The 19,461-nt window shown below is 38.4% G+C and overlaps 1 protein-coding gene across 1 annotated transcript; it reads right to left on the bottom strand.

Annotated features, from left to right (window-relative positions):
• Positions 1-330: 330 nt before the first annotated feature.
• Positions 331-19,417, bottom strand: lars1b (leucyl-tRNA synthetase 1b). The gene is made up of 32 exons (XM_026327805.1): positions 19,288-19,417; positions 18,821-18,942; positions 18,505-18,592; positions 18,300-18,380; positions 17,787-17,924; positions 17,154-17,315; positions 16,794-16,906; positions 16,459-16,522; positions 16,031-16,119; positions 15,693-15,918; positions 15,334-15,421; positions 14,240-14,316; positions 14,018-14,071; positions 13,737-13,877; positions 13,330-13,407; positions 13,020-13,105; positions 12,715-12,780; positions 12,425-12,507; positions 11,505-11,643; positions 10,419-10,631; positions 9,807-9,864; positions 9,330-9,393; positions 8,491-8,674; positions 7,717-7,807; positions 7,136-7,276; positions 6,260-6,400; positions 4,907-5,017; positions 4,653-4,763; positions 3,539-3,643; positions 2,413-2,508; positions 2,033-2,165; positions 331-1,405 (listed from the first exon to the last, which is right to left on the bottom strand). Exons 1-32 carry the CDS (start codon positions 19,291-19,293, stop codon positions 1,200-1,202), a joined length of 3,555 nt encoding a protein of 1,184 aa, XP_026183590.1. The 5' UTR covers positions 19,294-19,417; the 3' UTR covers positions 331-1,199.
• Positions 19,418-19,461: the final 44 nt, after the last annotated feature.

Below are 19,461 nucleotides of genomic sequence, written 5' to 3'. Positions count from 1 at the left end.
TTGATAGTCATTCAACTTAGGTTTATTAGCTTTGTCTTATCTGCAACTTCATTTCAAGTCACCAACAAATATCATCTGCAGCCAACTATATGCTGAGTTCTTACAGGCCCCCAACCCTCACAGCTATGTAGCTAAACATCAACTCAGGAGTGACCACTTTGTGTCCTCACCAACTGTATTATAAGGGCAAAGATACAAAACTTTTCCAAACCCTATGACACACTGTTGGGATGTGTGTTATTGTTGTGGGCAACACTCACCTAATTTATGTTCTTAAGAAATAAAACGGCACCGAGAGGAGAGAGAGAGGGAGGCATCACTGACAGGATGAATATTTCACAGGTTTTTTTTTTTTTTTATTTCTCTGAAAAACCAAACAAGCACCATCCACTTTTAGAAAATGGGAAAGCTATCTGACAGGCTCACAACATGAGGGAACGTCATGCCTCACCTTCGACGTATAAAACAACACAGACACATTACCATCTTTATGAAAACAGGCATTCAGGAGGACGCAGGAGCAGTCTCACAATGTAATAAATAGGTGGTGGGCCAGCAACAAAACAGGACATGGTGGTAGATGTTTGTTCATTGCCTTTCAGTAAAAAACATTCAGATGCTTCACTATATAAAAAGTTGCTTATTTATTGTGTCATATCAAACAGGAAAAATGTCAGAGAAAATTACAAGGTTCAACTTTGACCTAAACAATAAAACAGCAGAACAGAATATGAATTCTGGTGTTGCACTCCCATACCAAAACTGTAAGAGACGGTTTGGGATATTTTCAATTTTTTTTTCCCTTTCACATCATTAGAACAAACCAAAAAACAACTATTTACCTAACCACACACCCAACAGTGGACTTCGTCACTATCTTTGTTTTGTGTAGACCAAACCAATCTCAATGGGGTACAAACTTTTCAGGTCCCATTCGATTCAGATATTCTGAGAGGTCATGTTAAGCAGTGAAAAGACGCTGAAACAGTGACAAGAAGATTGTTCAAACCTAACAATACGTGAAATAGCTAGTGGTGCAAGTACATGCACAAGCAATAAAACATAAATGCAATTTTGAGTCAGTGTATTATGGCTTTGAGTTAAAACACTACCCATTTTAATAACATTTCATGATGCTTTTCACAAATGATTTACTGCTGTCCATCACCCCATGTGCCTGTGTGCGAGTGAATGTTACTCTAATGAACCAGATAAACCAAAGTATCCCCAATGTCCACAGTGAGGCCGTTGTCAGCCACAGTGACTCTCTTCTCCTCCAGATTAATGTTGAACACAGATTTGTTGGAAATGGGTAATTTACCCTGTTCCTCTTGTCCCAGGACAGGCACCCTGCGGGGCCCCAGCATGGGGTCCTCATACCTCATCAACTTCACTCTGGACATATCTAAGGGGAGGGAGGGAGGCAGAGACAGAGGTCAGAGGTGAGATGAGAGACAGAGAGAAAAGAGGGTGGAATAGGAAAAGGTATGGAAGGAATACTAAGTGGGAAAATGGTGGCGGTAATATACAGTGCAGGGTGAGGCATGAACATACACTGGCACTGAAAATGGATAGAAAGAAAGGATGAAGTTAAGGTGGTAAAAGTGATGGAGGACACGGACAATATCAGCATAGAGGAAAAGGAGAGGACTGACAGTAACAGCACACTAGCAGAGATACATGCACTGTTAAAGTGATACAAAAAGCTAGAAGGAGGTCATTTTCTGCAGCTCAAACCCTGGGTACAATGATGGCAGGTGGGAACAAAGAGAAAAGGATGAGAGGAATGACGGACAGTTTCGACTGTTGGCTGCATTTTTATCATAATATATGTCTTAGTCAGATAGGAGGTTTTTTTTTTTTTCCCACCAAAAAGCTAAATAATCCCTACATGCCCTTAAAAACTTTGAATCAATGGTTCCAAAACGATGAATTCATTTAATCTTCCTTAGAGTATAACAGTCGTTTTTGTAAATTGGGATCTTAATCAAAGCTCATGAATTTCTGTCACATATCCTTTTATCTTACTAACCTTTGATAAGTCTGTTGACCTTGGCTAATCTACGGATGATGCTGTCTCTGCTGTCCCCCTGTCGGATCTCAACATTTATAGAGAACAGGCCATTGCACGGCTGAGGGTTGACCAGGGACACACACACTCCAGGCTGGGGAACAACACAAAAGTACAAACACACCATTTATTTGTTGACTGGAGTGCACAACAACCATTTTGTTCACCAAGGACCCACAAACACTGCTGCAGAAGCCAAAGAAGCTAATATGCAAAAACAGAGCAAAACATAGCCTTAAAAGCTTACAAACAGGAAACTGAAAAGGAAATTTACATCTGTCCTCTAACCCACAAACACACAGTCTGCTTAGAGCAGCCAATTCACAGCCAAAAGCATTTACCTGTGATCTGAAAACACTGAACGGTTTCCCTGGGCAACAGTCCTCCTTCACTTTGTCGTCAGCCTCAGATGCAAATAAGACATCTATTTGTTCCAACTGCAGAGGAGAATCAAAGTTTCGGGGGGAGAAAAATCAGGTGATTAATCCTGCTTTTCACATAGTGTGTCTACAGGTGTGTTTTGTATGCACGATGGCAGATGCGGGTGTTAACCAGGCTACAGCAGTGATCAGACTTAACATCTGGCATTACACTAATTAGCCCCAATCAGGGATGGTATTTTAGTGTGTATGCGCATAGAACAGGAGGACTGTCAAGTCGTTAAAAACAAGAGAATCGTTCTGTCAAATTCTAAACATAAGACTCAAAACATAAGTCAGTAGTTTCAACTTTTATTGGGCATGCTGACCAAAGTTGAACTGAACAGCAGGGACAAGACACATCTCAAAACACTCGCTGACCATTTGTTTTAGCAGCCAACTTACAAGCCTGTTCTGTACTTTGTCTCTCAAAAGACAAATGTGATAGCACATCATTGTCTTAAACCCCATCCTTAGTACTAGGTTGAAAGGATAAAACACACCTCTTTTATCTTACATGATAGAGCATATTTCTGTATCATTATGTCTTGTGTGTGGCAGCTTATCTTGAAATGCTGCCACCGTTGGTATGATCGATCTGAAACATGGCAATTGGATTCAGGGTATTTCTTTGAAATGCATTACGTATATTTTCTTTCTGTGCTAGTTTCTCAAAAGAAACCTGGGGTTTTAGTATCGACTAGGCTAGGTTTCTGTGTAGACTAAAGCATTAAAGTCTTTCCAGACTGACAACTCAGCTCAGGATTGTCTCAACTGCCTTTCGCAGAAGTGTAACAGCTTTGAAGGTGAAGCCTTTCGAAGGAAACCAAAATGCTGCAGCTGCATGCTACAGCTTGACATTTATGTACAGACAGAAATTGTAATCAAGAAAATTTATTCTGTTAACTGCAAACGTGGGAGGGGCTGAGGAGACTTTGTGCTGCCTGCAGTAGTTGTCTAACATCAACAAATTGACAAGATACCTTTTGAGCAAGGCCTACATTAAATGTCATGTCACATTTGAGAACTGATGTATCATAAAACACACCTCTAGAGAATTTGTTAAATAGACCAGGTTCTCCATCAAAACTGCCCGCTCATCAAACTCCAGCTCCAGATCCAAAACCCTGGGCCCATTCTTCTCCAGGTTCTCCTGGAGGGTAAAAGAAAATGTTTCAATTGATAATTTAGGGTTACACAAAATGTTCATTTGTTATGCAGAAGCTGCCACCATGAGATTATTAACAGAAAAAAAAGGTTTTGTGAACAAAAGATGCCAAAACAAACCATTAAACAAAGAAAGCTGCAAGAGAAAACAACTTGACACAAACCAGGGATGAACACAAAGCTCATCATGACTATTTATTAGGTTCATTCTGTTTGATCACTGAGGTGAAACAGCAGCACCTGAACAAAGCCCTAAGCACCTGAGAGATATGTGATTTAAAAGTTTAATATGCAGTGTGCTTTGATCATTCATTAGCAACTTAAGTGTGTGTACATACACACGCACACACACACACACACACACACACACATATATATATATTTTTTGGCATTTTAACCAGTCTGTCATGCCAGGATGTAATTACTGAATGCTCCTAGATGTGGTTCGGTTTGCAAAGTGAGGGGAATTTAATATAATCAGAATGCAAAGGAAACTGTTAAAGGTGAGGTTGCTGCTAAAAAACAATCAAAAAACAAGAAATATTAATATGAATCTTGCAAACAAGAAGCAGCCTGTCAAAGCCTGTGTTTTGTACTCTTCCAATCAATAAAGACCAAGTACTTTGTTGTTCAAATTGTTTTTCTAGTATTGGCTGCAGTTTTGCCATTGATCGACACACAAAGGCGTAAAAACCGCTTTTGAAAATGCAGAATCCAATATTTCAACAGAATTATGAAGACAAACTTTAGACCCATCAAAAGCCACCGTAACAGACATTCTGAGTAAACAGCTTCTTACTGTAGGTGGTAAAAACTCAAACTATCCTGGCAAATGTGTGTAGCCTACTGGCATTAGATCACATATTTATAATTAAAAGTATGTATTTATTGTTATGATTCTCATGTTAAAGTAGAGTAAGGTGGGTAGAGAGAGGACAGGATGTGCCTCTAAACAGACACAAATGGCACACTTTCACCCCAACATCCAGATTTACCTTGATCATAGCTACAAAAGGCATGACTCTCTTCATGTATTTCTTTAGCTCAGGCAGGGCCCCTAATTCACTTGCTATCACTTTGTTATCTGGAAGGACCCCGTTGTTGCTCTGGACAGATGTACAAACAAACAGGAACACAAAGAGAAATGTACTGGTTAAATCATATATGAAACAGCGTATCTTGCATAATCACTTTGCATACAGCATGTAAAAGCTTATATATGACGAATGGCAGGTTGAGTGTTTCTTACCCTATAGTGTTTGCCGAGCAGGGATAAGGCATTGTGCTGCCATGGAGGGTAACTCTTGGCTACATAGATGGTGCAGTGGGAGGGTTTGGCTGGGGGCTTTGAATCACCTTTCTGTTGAAAGAAAACAGCATTTCAGATTCATCTCATTTATCCATACAAGCCTGAGTGACTAAATATGTTTTTGGGGTGGGCGGCCTATACTTTATCCATGCCTGCAGGTGTTTTTCCACAGATAAGCCTTAATATAATACGGCACATTACCACTATAAATTAAAAACAATGAAAAAAACTGTTTAAAAAGGAATATTAGCCAAAAACAAAATATACTGCCTTTACAGCAGCCAGTCATACTGTATCCATGCTGTCGACCAGCTGTTTTGCTTTTCTTCCAGCTGACTACAGCCACTTCCTGAATTGCCCATGAACGACACAAGACTAACACACCTTTTAGGCCCCTTCACATTTTAGTGTTGGCTCAGCTCGCTTGGAATTTCAGTCGAGGAGATACTAAAAAAGTACCTGCTACCAGGTACTATCCCCTAATGGAAAACTGAATAAACTGAGTTGAGTTAAAACGGGCCGAGTAGTGCTAATGGAATAGCCCCATAACTTTCATGCAGTGGACACAACAGTAAGATGTGTATCTACAAGGATGCAGGATGTCATTGCAGAAGTGCTACATGTCAAACTAGGAGGTGTGAACCACAAAATTTGTAATTGTCGTGATTATGAGAGATTGGAACTGGCCTGGCAATTAAAAAAAAATACAGATTGGAAATTAAGTAGACTTACCGTACTTCCAGCCATGTAAATTACATACTGTACATTTGTTAACTCAGTCAAATAAATACCCTGCTTTTTTTATTTATCAAAGAACAAAGTTTAAAAAAAAAAAAATTATTTACATATATGGCCACTGTTATTCAACAATGCCTTACTTCTAAGTTTATTTGGTTACCTATGAACCTAAATAGATTAACTAACTAATTTGTAGTCCGTATTCAACGTCAAACAGACACAGATATGATAAACTGATGCTGTTTCCTGATATTTTCAAGCTTCATATTGTGCTCTTTTTATTATTTTCTGCCTCATTGTGCTTCTCCTCAAACAACCATGAAAATGTTAAACGGCACCTGAGGGAGAAAAGACTCCAACACACTGCTGCCTCCGATTTAATTACTACACTTAATGAACACTTCGAGACACATGTTAGAATTCACAAAAAAAAAAATATTCAAACAAATGAAATCAATTATGAAGTTAATATTCATTTTTACAATTAATTTAAAAAGCATTATAGCAGTACAGTAAAATGGCAATGATGCAGGTGAAACAACAGACATATTTTACCTTGCTTTTGGGGGGCAGCATGTAAGCTTTAAGTCGCAGTCGGAGATCATGTGCGGTCTCCATAAGGTACTGAGAAGAACGGATCAGAATCTCGTCAACTGGACCTGCCACAGGCCACGATGCCTTCATCAGTGAGCTGGTCTATCAGGGAGAAAAAAAGAAAAGCATGATTGGAGAAGATTTGCTAGTCTGCAGAGATTTAAAAAAAACAAAAAAACAAAAACAAACAAAAAAAAAAAAAGGTCAAGTCCACTGGAGCTTTTGAATCCTACTAAAAGTAGATCACCTTCATAACCAAACTAGTTACCAGACTAACTAGGCATGAGTAAAAATCTCTGAATGATGTTTGCCCTTTAACAAGGAGGTGTTGAACACATGACTAGAGAAAACATTGGCTGTTAAGCTTTTATTGTTGCTAAGCGACAACTCATCTACAGCGCAGAAACACTCCTTCATATTCATACATTTGAGTGTCAAAAATATTCTTGGCTCTCTGTGCTGTGGGGAGCATGTAACACTGTGTCCATTCCTTTCATATTGATTAAAGGAAGAAGCCCATAGTGTGAAAATAGGCGCCTGGTGAATGAGTTTTAGTAGCTATTTCACAGAAGTAAATGAGCAGCAAGACCACATAGTGCAGGACTACATGAAGCCCGAAGCTTTTGAACTTGTTAATGATATTGTTGTAAATGAAAGAGGAAGATTACATGTTTTTCGTTGTATTTTGGCTTTACTTCAAAATATAAAAAGGGAGATAAACTCAAAAAAAAGAAGTGAGGAGAGGATGAAAATCAGATCTAAAGCACACAGTCGGTACACAGGGGCAACTCAGAACATGAAACCCACAGTATGATGCCAAATCCATAAGTTTCTCACCTTCCCCAGCAGACCCCAGGTGTATTCACAAAGGTGTGGGCATATGGGGGCCAGCAGCAGTGTTTGTCTCTCTATGAACTGGAAAACAAGGTCTCTGTGCATGCCCTCAATAGCCAGCTCACGATATTTATCTTTGGCTGCCTGCAGACACACACAAAAAGTTTTAATATTCCTCACCAGTGGTTATTAAGCAATTCCTAAAACAAACCAGGGGTCTCTAACTCCCATCCTCATAGGACACTGTCCTGTTTGTTTTCCAACTATCCCTGCCCTACCCACTGTTGATTACCTGGATCAGGTGTGTTCAGCTAATCAAAAGCTGCAAGGGCAGGGATATATGGAAAAGAAGCAGGGCAGTGGCCCTCGAGGACTGGAGTTAGAGACCCCTGCCACACACTATATTCAATCCAGCGAATTCGGTGGATAAGGATGAGATATGAATTCTCAGTCTTCGGCTCTACCTACTGTTTCATCTGTCACTGCAATAATATCACCTCATAAAATGCTTTAGAAGGTTGACAAACATATATGTTTTTGATATATGCAGACAGTTAAGACCAATAAAAGGACATTTTATTTACCTGGAACTCAAAGAAACCACTTTTTAGAGCCTCCTTGTACATCATCCTGTCATAGTGCTGTTCTGTCTTCAAGATGCCTGCATTCATCTCACTAGTGAGAACACAAAACGATTTCAATAAGTCTGCAAAGTCAGTGTGCCATTTGCTTTTCAGCACTGAAAAGTACAGAGAAATAAAGGTAAGGATTTTCCAAGGGAATTCAACCTCTGCAAGACTGGCTCACAAAACCACACTGCGGTGCAAAAGGTAAGAAATAAGCTTATTTTTATAAATTCATTTCTTCCAATTTACCATCTTGCATATAGAGTGATATATCAGGCAAATGCTAAACATACAATCCACATTCCTTAACATGTTGAGTAGCTGATTAAAAGTTAATCAATTTCGATAGACAGACTAATCTCTTGAATTAAGTACATTTTAAAATATAATTTATAAAAACCCTTATTATGGGTTTAACCCCTATTTCATAAACATTAAAGCCAACTATACACTAAATAATTAATAGTGACAAAAAAAAAACATTATTAGATGCACAAAATCCTGTTTATCATTTTAGCTACTAATCCATGCTTTTCATGTCTGTTCTTGCATCTACTGGTATGGCCAGGAGCCTGTTGTTAAAGGAAGTCATTAAGGATGACATTCCATCTCAGTATTCGCCATCTCCATTATCTTAAAAACCCCTATATATGGCAACTTAATGTTAATAATTTATGTCAGCTATAAATCTTGATACCATACAAAACCTTCTTAATGAAATCCTGCATGTACCTGGCAAAGACCCGATCGTTGAAGGTGTCAGCAGGTCCTGTCCTCAGGTTGTTCTGGTTGGCAATCATCTCTTTTACCCACTCTACCCAAGTGTAGAGGCGTAGGATACCAGCATCAGCCATGGTCTCTACAAAGTTGGCATCTTCCACTGTATCCCCAGCATCGGCCAGAGCCAGACGCATACCTGTGAAAGCAAATGAACAGCAGGAAGGAACCACAGGTACAATATTAGATTTGTAGTTAACATTTCAGAGGAAACACCTTGCATGGGCAGTGCCTCCATTATTGCCATTGATGTTGCAATTTCCTCAAATTAAATAGCCAACTTTTGCATATACTCTGGGTCCCCTTAATTTCATGGTACACATGTAAATCTCTGAACAAAGCAATTCTTTTATCACCTGCAGTGATTCAGTAATAGTAAAAACTAAAGATGGTATTAAAACAGCAGAGAGACTGACTAATCCTCCAGTATCCTGGCAGAAAGGATGCACATCAGGGTTAATCTGTGCTAATTAACAACATCCTCTAAACACACCTAACATTAACAGCAGCAGAGGACCTAATATTATCACTTCAACCCTCTTACTAAAATTGAGAATTTTCCGCCCATCTTCGCCGAGGGATTAAAGATGTTTATAGTATAATCAAGTTTAATGGCCCATGCACTATGAAGCCACACTTATTCTAAATTCACACCTGAACTGATTTTCCCCATGCTTCAATGGAACATGACAGAGACATTGGAAAACAAAAAACAAAAAACAAAAAGAGAAATAAGAGTAAAAGACTAGAAACAGAACATGCATGGGGATACATCAAGAAGAAAGTGAATGTACCATCTGCTGAGAACTTGTCAATTGCTTGGCTGAGGGTGAGGAAGTTTCCAGTTGATTTAGACATCTGGAGAATGGAAAAACAGATGTTAGCAGCCAGAAACTTTCAAGTATGCCCACCCACATAGGTTCATTATAAAACATAGAGGAATAAAACTATCAAGTCACAAACTGTCTGGGTTTAAAACTACAAAGAAAGCAAAACAAGTGCAAATAAACAGTACATACAGTAATTAAGATTCTTAGTAACCTCATACACACGATAACTGGCACTTAAAAAGACGAGCTTTTTAAACTAAATGTTGCAAAACATAAAAACAGGAACATTATTCCGAATTAATGGTTCAAATCAAGGGGGACAAAAGACCACATCAGATGGAACCAGATTATTTCTCTGTGGATTGGTACATTAATAACATGTTTAAATATTAATACTGACATGTACAAAACAATATTTCACACCATTAATATGTGACGCACCTTTTCAGAATTAAGAAGCAGATGTCCATTAGCTCGCACTGCTTGTGGCCACTTAGCACTGTAGGCAAAGAGAATGTTCTCATTAGTGTATATCTTCATCATTATAACCATCATCGAATTGACTCTAATCCAAGGTTGCTGTTAATTTGTACATGATTTTATAAAACTATGACACAATACAGGGATATCATGCCAAGATGCCACTAAAGGTTGATAAACACCAACATTTAATTACTGTCCAGTCCTAAAGCACATAAATACAGCTGAGTATGTCAAAACCAAATAAACACAAACCACTGAGAAGAAAACAAGAAAATTGAAAGTGAGTCAAAATAGGCCTAAAACAGAGCATGTTTAAATGCTATGACTTGTGCTTCTGTATGTTTAAATAAGATATAGCACAAACAATTTCTTTTATAGTCCATTAAAACACCAACCAAGAAGGAAAGCTCAAGATCTCAAGAATTTACCAATCACCCATTTACAAATAATTCCTCAAAAACAGATCCCAAATTTTAAATCACCTGACTGTTTATAATACATACTTCATATTCAGCCCCTCTTTTGTCTGTTCCTACCCTCTTCACGGGTCAGTCCAGTAGGCAAACTCACTTGTCACTGGGCCACATAGCCACATGGTTGTACAGGTAGTATGACAGGTGGTTGGGCACCAGGTCTTTGCCAGACACACGGACATCCACAGGGTACCAGTACTCAAACTCCCTCCTCAGCCTCTGGAGATGCTCTTTAGGGATGTCTGTCTTGGGAAAAGGAGATGATTTGAAGAAGATGAAGTCCCACACCTCTCTGGTCATCTGCTCTGGCCTGTGGGTGGAAAACACAGGAAAAACATTAGTCAATGTTAGAAAGAGGGATGTAATAGGCTGAAGTGAGGTGAAAAAAGTAATTAAATGCTTGACTGTTCTTGTGTAATGCAGTGTTTCACTTGTTTACCATTTTGCTCAGATTTTAGGAAGCTTAACTGTGCACTGAGCATCAAAATGCTTCTGAAATTTATCATGTCATTGTCATAAGATTTTTTTTTCAGAAAACAGCAAAGGAAAGACAAAATTCATAATCGTTGCTTCATATTGCGACATTTAATTCTGCAATTCTTTGGCTGGTCTTTCAGTGAGTTTTAGTGGTAGAGAAATAGGACTTGTACTGTTGGAATCTGCTTAGTGTTAGCTTTCAAACAGTGCACAGCATGTTGCATTAGCATGAAATTTTTATTATATTTAAATGTTTCATGAAATAGCTCACAACATATTTTAGGTCTTGCACCTTTAGCTTGTTTTCAGTGTGTTCCCATTTAACTGCTCGCTGTTTGAATTGTGTTTTCTTTTCCTAAAATTGGTTTGGTTGAGCTTTTAGCCTTTATATGGCTGTATGGTGCATTTTGCAACAAAGACTGTTGCCATTGACAAATGGGAAGCAACAAACTGATTTTTTTAAAAACCATTTATGAAAAGTGCCACTTGTCATTTGAAATAATTTAATTTAGTTATTAAATCTGATTCATTCTTTCTCCCTCCAGTAAATTCCATCTGTGCTGAAAAGCACAAGCAAAGGACAGGAAGCAAAACAAAAAATAAAATGAATAAATAAAAGAAAAGAGGACACTGGTTAGGATTTGCTCCTTGTTTGTTCTTGTGTGCATTTAGTTTTGATGTGTGTGTGTGTGTATTGTGTCCATACTTAATGCCCAGTGGTGAGGCTCCCTGTCCATTGAGGACACCTCCCTGCAGTAGGTGCGCTACAGTGTAGTAAGCCATGTAGATGGTGGAGTCCGATAGTGACTCAATCAGCCACTGCTCGTCCCAAGGCAGCCGTGTTCCTATGGTAACCAGGAAAAATTGACACACGACCATGTTACTGACAAACATTAACAACTTATTTTTCTACTTACCGCTTCAAAATTTAATTATTAACCTAAGGGCAAAGAGAAGAGGACAGAAATTCTAAAAGGCATACCACTACCCAGTCAGCCTCAAATGCACTGTGTTTAATGTTTTGTGTTTCTATGGAGATTTAACAAATAGTTTTCACCAGCTGAAAACAAATTACAGGAAGCTAGAGCAAGTTAATTCACAAGCAGTAGCAACATCAATATAAGATCTAAGTAATGATATATTAAAAAAAAAAACTTTCTTTGCTTGAGTGTTGTAAGATCACAATGTAAAGATCAAATATAAAAGATCCATTATCTATTGCTTATCACACATGCAGGATTGCTGGGGGCCCTGAGCCATTCCCAGCAGACATTGCAAGAAGAAGGGTAGATCATGGACAGATTGCCAGTCCATCATAGTGTTGACAAAGAGACAGACCAACATTCACTGTTACCTCCCAAAGGTGAAACATATTTAAAAAGAGAGACCGGAGTGAAAAACACACTGTACTAAACTGGTCTGTATGGTGCCAACTGGCCTTCAACCTGCATCTACCACTGCATGAACAAAAAGGCTGCTGCTTCATCATCAGCCCTCTGTCTCCATCTACAGACCAAAAATATCATCATCAACATAGTCTAAACACCAGAAGTTGTTTCAGGTCCTGTCCAGCTTATATACGTATACGTATGTGTCACATAAGAAAACATTCAGTGTAACACTCACCAAGGCCATAGGTACGAGAACAGGCATGTTCCTGGAGCCAGGCCAGTGTTGCCTCAAAGTTTCTCCTCGTCTCATCACAAAATCTGTGTATAATGTAAAATAAAATACATAACACAACCTGAAGTTGCTTGCCTTTTCAGACCAAATTCAGGCTATAAAGTAATTACATGTATTTTTTCCACTCCACAGTAGATTTTTTTTTAAGACTTCGACAGGAACCCAGACAAACATGCACACAGACTGCACAAAGCATAGGCAGGAGAATTTGGAGCATCAGAGGTCTGTCTTACGTTTCCAAAGACTTGAGGGCTTCATTGGCCTGCTGCTTCCACTCAGCATCCCCATAGTCCAAATACCTTGAGGACACATATAAAATTAAATTACATCACACCAGCATTTTAGACATGGAAATAAATCCCCAATACCAGGGGCAGTATTTTGTTATTTTGGTCTAGATAACCTTTTTTGGTCATCATTTATTAAAGGTTTTATAAACAGCATGAACGAAAAAAAAAACATTCTGAACCACTAACACATTTCAAACTGTAAACCCTTCAGTTTATATTCTTGGTATTAGAACTGATGTGGCACATACCACTGGTCACAGAGAGCCACCACACACTCATCAGCTGAACGTGACATGACCTGTTTCTCTGGCTCCATGTAGATCATGGCCTCACCCTTTGGTAGGATAACACAAAGTCAACATTGTTAAAAATAAATATAAGTCCATTTACATACCTCAATTGTATTATCATATCAACTCCAAAATACTCTAACAATACACAAATAAAACTCCAGGCACCTAATGGAAGCAGTCAATATTTAAAGCTGTTCTACCTTATGTTAATTTAAGATGCTTTTTTAGTTTTGACTTGGTGCAGTGCAAACAGAGAATGTCTTACCCTCTCCACAATCATCTTCTGGATGGGTTTCTTGACATCCTGAACTTTCTGCCCCTTGTAGCCATCAACCAGCATGATCTAATAGAGTTAACATTGATAATGCCATATTATTAATACAAATCCTAAACCATGTCTGCATGGACCATGCTGTGCAAATTCACCAAAGCTCTTATGCACAGTTTTTCAGTGGTAGATAGAACCAACTGTGTGAGGGCATGTAACCAATAGCCAGCCAGTTAATAAATAATTTAGTCTATCATTTGGATGGGAATCATTTTGTTTGAACCTGGAAGATAAATGATAAAAGCTTCAAAGTAAAGTGAAATCATCAGCAGGTAGGAAGAGGGGCTGTGTTTTTATGACCTGTTTTAAAACCTAGCAGTTTTTTTACGAAGCACTTGACTAACCCCTTCATAAAATCCCTTAAGGTAGACTTTCTCCTTGGCCTCAACCAACTTCTCCTTGTCATTCTGGCTCTGGATCTTCAGCTCATCACACACCAGGGGGGCAGACAGGTTTCCATAACCTGGGATTTCTATGATAGGGACCTGAAACAGAAACACATACATACAAAAACATACATTATGCCTTAATTTAGTCAAACAGTCTAAATTTGTAGATGGTGGGGTTTTTACTGGATTTAGGGGGATTCAATGCAGCAAGAACTGACATTAGCAGATAAGCTTACCGGCTCAAAGGGCAACACCATTTTGTCCTCAATTCCATACTTCTCCCGTAATGCCTTTGGTAAATGCAAGCATTAAGAGTGGCATTAATAAAATCCAACATGTACATGTAGCATATACATGTTTAAATGTATGTGTTTTCAAATGGTCATGTATTTCCTTAAGAACTGGTGGTTTAGTCCAATCACACAAATATTTCCAAATCTTATTTTCTGTAAGCTCACCTGTTTTTTCTTGATGTCTCTAAGAGCAGCAATGTCATCAGGAGCATCAGAAGGTACACTGGTTACTACTCCAGTACCTGAGAAAAACACAGACAAAGCAAAAGGCCAACACACAAATTGTATTTATGAAAATGGGAGTATGTTTCTCAGTGATACTGTAATTTACATTATACATATTCAAGGATATTACATTTCCATTGCCTTCATATGCAGAGTAGCTATACTAAAACGCCGAGCTAACTATGAAGAGAAAAAAAACAAAACAAAACCTGGATTTGATGTGGAAACTAATACATGTTACCAGATGACCCAGATTCACCCTCACTCATTGCTTTCCATGTCCCTTGAGGACATGATATCACCCTGAGCATGAGAGATTTGTAGTTATTGAAATTGTGACATTTCAATTTAGTGAATCAGAAAATCCAAGTAAGGCTATTTACATAAATTCATCAACAAGACACATGAAATCAAACAGACAAAGTACACCCTTCCAGCACCACATACCAGAAAAATACTAGATGCAAAAAAAAGAGCCACCCTGCATGCAATTAGATCCATTTGACTTGTTTACAAATGTCCTCCCACAGGGCAAAAAGGCAATTATTACTCTGATCCTTCGACATCACAGTACACCATTAATAAATTCTATACTGATCTTAGAATGCTATTTTGAGACTCCTCAGTATTTCTCATTCATCTCACAAAGAAAATAATAAAAGAGGGAGAAATAAGGGGTAAATGGCAGTGCAAAAAAGTATTACCTAAAGCAACAAGTGCTAGAAAAAAAAAAAAAAAATATATATTATTTGAAACAGAAATAGTTTGACACATTTCAAGTAACTTTTGCTGAACTATTCAGCAACTGTCAGCACATTGACATTTAAGAAAGAAGCGTGAAGTGGCACAATGGAAGGGTTTTCTGACTGCTGTGAGCAACACTGGCAAAGAATCCTTTCAACAGTTACAACACTTTAAGCAATATGTCAATCATCTGTCTTGGAAAACCATTAAAAAAAAAACAAAAACAAAAAAAACCCAACCTCTTTAGATGAATCTCTATCTTGCTCATTTTTCCCCAACTTGAATCGTACCTTTGTCCTCCTTGATCGTAAGCATGGGTAGGGCATAGATGATCTTGTAGGAGGTCAGAGGAGCACTCAGGGCACAGCCGAGGATGTCCTAGAAAAACACGAAAACGATGCAGAGCCTGATTTGATTTACATTGTAAAGCCACTGCTGCCCTACCTGATCCTGCTAGGAAATTTTGAACTATTCCTGCCTTATAGGAATAGAGCGCAAGCAATACATACAGACAATACAATTTCAAACATCTATCTTTCGTAAATGTTAGCTTAGTTTTATATTACAAAATAGTGTTTACTTTTTACCAATAGCTTGAAAGAAATAAGAATCTGTCATAGCTAGAAGCAAGAAGTAAACAAAATATTACCTGTCCCAGTATTTCCATGACCACTGGCACCACTCCATTCTCTTTGGTGAAGCCCTGGTATGACATGTTCCTGGCAGACCTACGGGTGCAGATGAAAATGTCTCCGGTGGCAGTCTCAAAGGCGACATACTTCATGTCGGGCCTCACCCAGCAGTTGGTCTGACCGAACATGGTCTCCGGTCTCAGAGTGGCAGCCACCAGGAAGATGTTTTTACCTTTCATGCCACTGTAGGAAGAAAAGCATCAACACTAACTTCCTTATCTTTGTCTTAGGTCTAGAGTTGCCGATAGTGAGTTTATCAATATTTGAATAATTCAGTACATCCAAAATGTGTTACCTGCTATAAAAGACTTTGGACTTGAATTTTGCTGTGTAGGGCTCAACTATCTTCATCTTGATGAGAGTGTACTCTTGGGGTCCAACTCCCTGTGGTTGAGGTAAAACTGTTAGCTGGAAGAAAATGAGCTACAACACAGCTCTTAGATCACCTCAAGAGAAGGATGTAAAGGTTTTAGTTGCTCTTCATATTGTAAAATGCTGTGCTAATGTCAGTAAAACAAATTTCTGCTAAATTCAATATGTAAACTATTTTCATCCCCAGTAAACTGGAGTAATATTATTTATATTGTGATGTAATATTTGCAGTACAAAATTTTTCATTATAAAAAGTCTTTAAATCAAAACTGTGGTAAAATTATGAGAAGACAGTCCCACTTGATATATAACCATTTCACCATCTTGTTTTCAGTGTGTAAATATATATACCTCCCCTGTCTGCCTGTCATGGTCCATGCATGGCTGTCCATCCTTGGGGGAATAGATGGTATACCTACAGAGAAGTTGGGAACAGTCACATCATAGTTATAAAATCAGTTATATCTCACTGTAAAACATGCGGATTGCTTTTAACCCACAGGCAGAAATGACACGGACATGAAACAATTCGGATATCATCTCAGACAACACAATTCAAGTAAAAACAAAATGTAATACATAATTATACACTTATTGTGGTCCATTTTTTACTTTCTTTGCTTTTTTACTACAGGGATATTGTTATAAAAAAAGTAAAACAGTTAAACATAATCCGCTAATCTCACCTTTTGCCAAATTTGATCTTTTTTCTGTCTTTCAGTGTGACAAACTGCCACCTGACGAAAGAGTCATAGAAGGGGTTCACATCAGTGGTGATGAATGAACGCCTCCAGTCAACCTGTGAAAAAATTATGTGACACCAGGTTTTAGACACAGTGGAACAAAATGAATAACATGCTTATGAAATAAACCCTGTTGAATCTGGCTTTGATATCAAATGGAGAAATGGGTTTGAGCATGTCACTGGAGTTTTCTAATGTGTGCCTCTTAGCATTTACCAGTATGTTTACTTGTCATATTTCATTCTGTTACAGAAACAAAACAAGACATCTGTTTGCTATAGTTACATGAGAAGACTTAATCACCTTGACTCCCATCTGTTTCAAGTCTTTGACAGCCAGAGGAGGAAAGTACTCGAGCCAGTGTTCAGCACCGGCAAACTTAGCAATCTCCTGATCATTCAGGCCTAAAGACCTCATTATGTCCCACTGGAAAGTGGATGATCCAGATTTGGCCACTGCTTTACTCTAACAGAATAAAACAAAAAACAAAAAAAAAAAAAAACAGATTTACAGAGTAAAAAATAAATGAAAAAGCATGAATGCTGGTCCTAATATAATGTAAGCAAGAAAACATATACAGACAAATGTTTAAAACACAAAAATAAGATAGGTGGATAGCCAAACAATACATAGAGAGTCTGATTAGGTTTCTGTTAGCCTTTAAAGAAAAAATAGCCACATTTTCAAAAAAGAACACATCCTGTAGACTTATTTGGAAGCAGATTTATGTGCCCACAGAGGCATAAGTTTCCTTGCAATAGGTTCAACTGAAAAAATGACTTCTATTAAAGAAGCATACTGGAAGAGGAAAAAAGTCACCCAACTTTTCCTTATTTCAATTTCAAAAATACATGGTTAAACCAGAGTACGTTACTTGTATATTTTATATCTATCCACATGTTAACCCTTTTGTGAAAAATAAGAACTATTTCAGACCTTCTTTCCCTTTGCTTTGTCCTTGATGATGATTTCATCAGATGTATTTGGCTTCTCCTTCTCCTCTTCCTCCTCATCTGGAAACTGTGGAGGGTTTCCATACAGCTCCATCTCCCTCTTTAGCTTGTCTGCACAGGCCTGGTCAACACCATATAGATTAAGGAACCAAAAAGAGGGAGGTGGTGTGTGAAGAAGGGCAATAACAGGTAAGTGGCATCAGAAAGCACTTACTAAATGTTGATAACATTTGAACAACAGCAGCAAAAGGGCTGTATTGGCAGTATATCATTTGTCAATTTGTTGCTTCCCTACACAATTAATGCCAGTAATAACCTGCATTTTTTGATTGTTGAACAAAAAGTGAGAAAAGGCTGTCTGATCATATGGCCCTAAAATGAATCTACACAAAACAATGTCAACAATTATCATATCTAAAATTTCTTTCTGCTTCTATTGTAAGTGTCATTGAAACCATACACACGACTTATATGACAGACAAAAAACAGCACTCACTTTGATGGGCATTCCTGTGCAGTGCAGTCCAAATGGGAAGAGGCATTTCCTCCCTCTGAGAGACTGGTAACCAACAGCAAACTGCAAAACAATTGAGCAGCAGTGACTCAGAGACCAGAGATGTCCCTCATTTCACCCACATGCTATAGGTGCCAACTGAAGAAGTCACGTGTTCCTCCATGTCTGCTTTCACATGCAAACTCACCTCACACTTCGACAAGCTGAACGTATGGCCAAGATGCAATCGGCCATTCATGTAAGGATAAGGAAAGGTGACAAAATACTTGTTTTTGCTGAAAGGAAAAAAAACATAACAACACAACATCTTCATGTTGGTGACCAAAAGGATTTGAAATTTGCCATCTTTTTCTGAGCATGGTGTTGTGAATTTGGAAATAACACTACGTATGTTTAAGGACACAACTTAACTACACTTACACTAATCCTGGGACAAGTGTTTGAAAGAGAGAAAGACTTCAGGAATAGGGTGCTAACTTAAATCATATAAGGTAACTACTCACTTTGAGGTTTCCCCAGCTGTAGTCGGGGCATCATGCTCAAATGTTCGCTCCTTGTCCCATTTTGCCTGGATCTCCTGCTCAATTCTCCTCAAAAAGTCCAACTTTGCTGTTCCTTTCCGCTCCTGGAATACATTGAAGACCAAGACAATCACATTCATTTGTAGAGAAACATCAGTAAAGTGACAGCGTCAAGTGAACTGAACCTAGATTTCAAAATGGAATATATAGTAGTATTTGTAAGGAGAACAGAACAGAGTACAAAAGACCATCAAAACTCTTAACTATAATCCGAACACGTGTGTAACAAGAAGACAGCTGTAATATCTAGTCCAGCTGGGTCTTCGCAGTTGGTTCGTCAATTAGCGCCTGACAGCTAACTTAGCTAACAGCCACAGTAAGTTAACGTACACCGCCTGTACAGCAGCATGAACCACTTTACACCCAAAAAACCAAAGCATTGGACCTACCGTCATTTTGACCTAAAGCACAAAATATATACTACTCTGCTGTTTAGACAGAATCAATACTTTTCAGTTTGACAAGGAAAAGCCACGCCACCGGTGCCTTGCTGATGACACCCACAATGATGCTCTCGCGTGGTTACCTGGGAAATGTTGTCCGTATAACTTTTCAAGCGTCGT

The sequence above is a fragment of the Mastacembelus armatus genome, chromosome 14, assembly GCF_900324485.2.
Source record: "Mastacembelus armatus chromosome 14, fMasArm1.2, whole genome shotgun sequence".
Taxonomy (NCBI): domain Eukaryota; kingdom Metazoa; phylum Chordata; class Actinopteri; order Synbranchiformes; family Mastacembelidae; genus Mastacembelus; species Mastacembelus armatus.
The sequence above is the reverse complement of the archived record's forward strand: the minus strand, read 5'-3'. Positions and strand labels throughout refer to the sequence as shown.